Below are 4,481 nucleotides of genomic sequence, written 5' to 3'. Positions count from 1 at the left end.
GTTGAATTGTTCACAAGAAGACTAAGAATGTATATTTAAAAAAGTATTAAAGTATGTTTTGTTAAAGCCTTATGTGCAATTAATTGTGTATTTATCAGTACAATGCCTTGCCCTATAGATTCCTAATTATCAATGCATTACTGTTAATACTGTTTTTCAAAATCGTTTGACATCGTTTTCTGTGATCCATATGTTGAGCCTCGGACATTCCTTTAACTGTTTGAAGTGAAGCAATGAAGCTGGAGAGCATTCTTCTGTGTGTCCATCTATCCGTTCTTCACAGTGTTCTGTAACTCTGAAGTTGTTACTCAAGTCAGACATTGAAATGTGTTATTTGTTGGACTCCCTTTTTGTAATTTTTTAAGTTCACACCTGCTCTGTAGACTGCATATCACACTTGTTAATATCGTGTGGTAAAGCACCCAAAAGGTCAGATGTTGTGTAGATGGATGTTTATGTGACAGAAGTTTGACCCAGTTTCTCTCGACAGAAGCACAGCACTGCCACAGAAAATGTCAGTCTAATATCAAAACATCTAACAGCGAATGATTAACTCAGAATGGTCATTTCCTTCATTGTGTTCATCAAATACACTGAAGCATATTCCTTTTATATATATATATATAAAATCATTTTGGTTTGCTGAAAATACTTGACGTTAATACAATGCAGAGTAAAAACTGTCACATTGCTATGATGTTTAACTGTAGCTGAACTTACCGTAAAACATTTTTAAATATTAGAGATATCTAGTTTAAAAACATGTTTCATAAACTTCAATAGTGTCTCAAAAACCTTGAGAAGTCATCAAATGTGATCTGTCACACAGAGGATTCAGGGAATGTCAATTTACGTTTTTTCACTGTAAATTATAAGATGGCTTGTTCTTTTTCCACTGCCAGTAACAGTAAAACTTTACTGTACTTTACTGTAAAATTTACTTTACTGTAAAATTACTTGAAATGTTAAGACAAATTAATGTTAACCAATTAACAGGTCTTTACATTTACATTTAAGATGAAACACACCAGTCAAAGGGGCATTTAAATTGTTTTAGAGCTCTGATGAGAATTTATTTTATTTCTTTACAGGGGGAAAATGTGGATGTCAAGGCCCTCCGGGCCAAATTTCACACTCAGTTAGAAATGGCAGCTTCCGGAGGTGGATCCTCCATCAAACCTCATACGGTTGGTGCGCTGCCAGAGTCTCTAACCAATGGAGCTCTCCGAAACAAGATTTCAGCTGTGCCTCCGAGACCAGTCTTTCCTCTCAACGCTCAAAGTGAACCAGAGATGTTTCATTCGGCTCCTCATGGAGTGTTCCCAAGACCTCCTCCTTCTCATCGTTTGGGAGCCCAGGAGAGTCCTAAGATGCCCCCTCCGGAGGTCAATGTGCCGAGCAAAGTCAAGCTGACAGGAGAACTTCTTCAGCGCAAGATACTTCAACAGCACAGCGACTTGAAAGTGTCTTCAACTTTTAAACCACCACTGCCGAGCCAGAGGAGCGTGTCGGAGGTAGTACCGCTAAGAAAGCCGCTTCCCAATGTCGGGCCGCGACCCTCAAAACCAAAACGTCCTCCGTCTGTAAACCTGGATCATTTCCGGAAAAAAGCCCCTGTGGTTCTTCCCAAAAGAAACGTAGAGCTGCAAAGTTCTAAAGGTAGGAGGTAAACCTTTTCAGTGCTTTACTGCATATGTATACAAACCAGTAATAAAAATACATCACTCATCAATAAATATTTGCATTTATTGATCCATATGACCTAATGCAGTGGTTTCTAACAGTAATGTATCATGTTAACTATTGTTCATAGACTTTTTCCATGCCATGTTAGGCGAGACTTTTGTATGGAATAAGTATTTACAGGAAAATGTGATGTTGTAATTAGTATTTATGGTATATTTTGAGCAGGTCCAGCACGGCCACCAAACAAACCCAGCCAGATGACATCTTCATTTTCAGAATCGTGAGTAATACGTGGTTGTCTATAAGTAGTTGTCTAGATTGCCAAAGTTGGGAAGAGAAGGGGAAAGAAAACTGTAACACAACTGTGTTGTTTTTTTTTTTCCATATCTGTACTGTATCTCTAAATTATAAAGAGAAATAATTCTGAAATGCACCAAACATCATCTTACATTTTATTGTATCGCTTCATACGTGCATCTTACAGTGCAGTCTTTCTTACACCCTGGAAGTATGTGGGTGTAAAGCATGCACTGTGGCATTTCCTGACTCTTTTTGTAGATTCTTATGAAACCGGCTCAGATAGCATGCATTGTGTGGCGTTATGGTTATTTTTAATTGTATTTAACTTGTGTATGTTTGCTGTTGGTGAGTCTGCTTGGGTTAGTATATAATCGAACTCTCATTTCAATGTTTTCAGAAACATCGACCCCCAAGAGTACTATGATGACATCAGCGCACTCCCACCACCTCCTCCCACACCTCCTAGGCCGAGAGGTAAACGTGAATATACTTTACAGTTGGACTTATGATTTTCACCTGGTGGGTTATAAAGCAGATGAAAGGATCTCATAGATTTACACTGAGTAACCCAGCCATATCTGAAGATCATAGAGACTTGAGGGAGGTTTTTTTTTAACTTATACCAGTAGGAAACCACCTAGCAACCACATAGCAATGAGCTAAAAAACCTTAGTAACCACAAAGCAGTCCCCCGGTGACCATTCACAACAATTTAGCACTATGGTGGACTTTTGGCCGGGCATAATGTAATCTAGCATTTGTTTCAAATGTTGTTGGGTTTTTTTTACACCTCAGTGAATCATTCACTGAAACAGAATATTTATCTTTTCATGTTGCAGACTCATGGACTGACAGTTTCCCTTCTCAGCATGAGGTCAGTCTGTTGGGTTATTTTTGTGTGTATGCTTCTCAGAACAAGTGAAAGAGAAGTTTAAGGGTCTCCATGTGCAGTGGTTACAGACCTTTGATATGTTTAGCATGTGCTCTAATGTGTGTGCTTTTTTATTGTGTTGTAGGACAGCGACCAAGAAATCTATGAAGACCCAGACAAGTAAGTCATATCAGTGTTCTTTTACAATGCAGAGTTCCCTTCCCAGTCCATTTTTGAAACTAAACTGCAACAATGGCTTGTTCAGAAATTTGCATGATTATCATGCCCTAAACATGAACACATTAACATTGCATAACTTGCTCTGTAATAACAGAAGTCATTTGCATATAGAAATATAGTACATAGAAAGATGATACATTAATACTTTATCAGTTTAGTTTAGTTTAGCAGTATCAGGTGTGTAAGCTCATTTCCCCTATTTTTACATTTAGAAGAACAATTGATGTAACCTAGCACTCACTTCAACTGCTAATCGTTATTATTTAATAAAAATGTTATATGTAATCGAATTTAAAATATCGAAATGAATACTTACTTTGTACTGTGCATTATAATGTGATGCTAAATTCTTTTGTAGCATTTAAATCAATTTTAGTTTTTTGTGTTTTTAGTGTTGTTTTTCATTTCCACTGTACTTTTCAAAAGTTGGGGGCCAGGAAGATTTTTTGTTTGTTTTTAAATGTATTAATACTTTTATTTAGCAAGGATGCATTAAATGATCAAAGTGTCAGTAAAGACATTTACAATGTTAGAAAAGTAAAAAAAATAAGAGAAATAAATGCTGTTCATTTTAACTTTGAAAAAATGTGAAAAATGTTTACATTTTCCACAAAAACAAAAAAGAAAAGAAGAGAAGAGAAAGTAAGAAAAAGAAAGCAGTTTCTTGAGCAGAAAATCAGCATATTAGAAGATCATGTGACACTGAAGACTGCAGTAATGACTGCTGAAAATTCAGCTTTTCCAATAACAGGAATAAATTACATTTTAAAATATATTACAATAGAAAACAGTTATTTTAAATTGTGATTATATTTCACAATATTGCTGTTTTTACTGTATTTTTCATCAAATTAATGCAGCCTTGATGAGCATATTCCAAACTTTTGAAATGTAGTGTATTTAGGCAAAATAGTTTAGAATTTTAATTTTGGGAATTTATGGGTTATTGGCCATCAGATAAAAATAACTACTGGCTTATTTTTATTGGCCAGAATTTTACTGTCTGTGCATAGAAGTAAAGTAGCAAAAGACTGTAGCCTGTTTAATTGTTAAGGTTGGTCAAGCAAAACTGAATTATAAATAAGCACAAGAAATCTTGACTAATGTTATCAATGCATTCCAGAGAGGATCAAATAATCTCTCCATAATATATCAGTTAATGGAATAAAATCTCTCTTATTATATCCATGTGTTGTAGCCACAGACTGCAGAATTATTGCTTAAATTATAATATATTTAAAAGTCAAGGTAAATGACCAGGGACTGTCAAGCTCTAAAAACAGCAGTGTGAACATTCATGAGAATTTCTCCTTTTGGGTTCCACTGAAGAAAGAAAGTCATTCTGGTTCCTTTCATTTGAACTGTATTTCTGTATGTTGCAGAC

The 4,481-nt window shown here is 35.6% G+C and overlaps 1 protein-coding gene across 1 annotated transcript in view; it reads left to right on the top strand.

Annotated features, from left to right (window-relative positions):
- Positions 1-1,091: 1,091 nt before the first annotated feature.
- LOC107697638 (FYN-binding protein-like) overlaps positions 1,092-4,481 on the top strand; it is a gene marked incomplete at its 5' end in the record, with an annotated part of 9,123 nt that continues 5,733 nt past the window's right edge. The window contains 5 exons of the mRNA XM_016498438.1: positions 1,092-1,659; positions 1,912-1,966; positions 2,384-2,460; positions 2,826-2,860; positions 3,003-3,038. Of these exons, the coding sequence (XP_016353924.1) occupies positions 1,092-1,659; positions 1,912-1,966; positions 2,384-2,460; positions 2,826-2,860; positions 3,003-3,038 (771 nt within the window). The remainder of the gene's footprint in view (positions 1,660-1,911; positions 1,967-2,383; positions 2,461-2,825; positions 2,861-3,002; positions 3,039-4,481) is intronic.

This window comes from Sinocyclocheilus anshuiensis, unplaced genomic scaffold (assembly GCF_001515605.1).
Source record: "Sinocyclocheilus anshuiensis isolate Anshui unplaced genomic scaffold, SAMN03320099.WGS_v1.1 scaffold2108, whole genome shotgun sequence".
NCBI lineage: Eukaryota > Metazoa > Chordata > Actinopteri > Cypriniformes > Cyprinidae > Sinocyclocheilus > Sinocyclocheilus anshuiensis.
The sequence above is the reverse complement of the archived record's forward strand: the minus strand, read 5'-3'. Positions and strand labels throughout refer to the sequence as shown.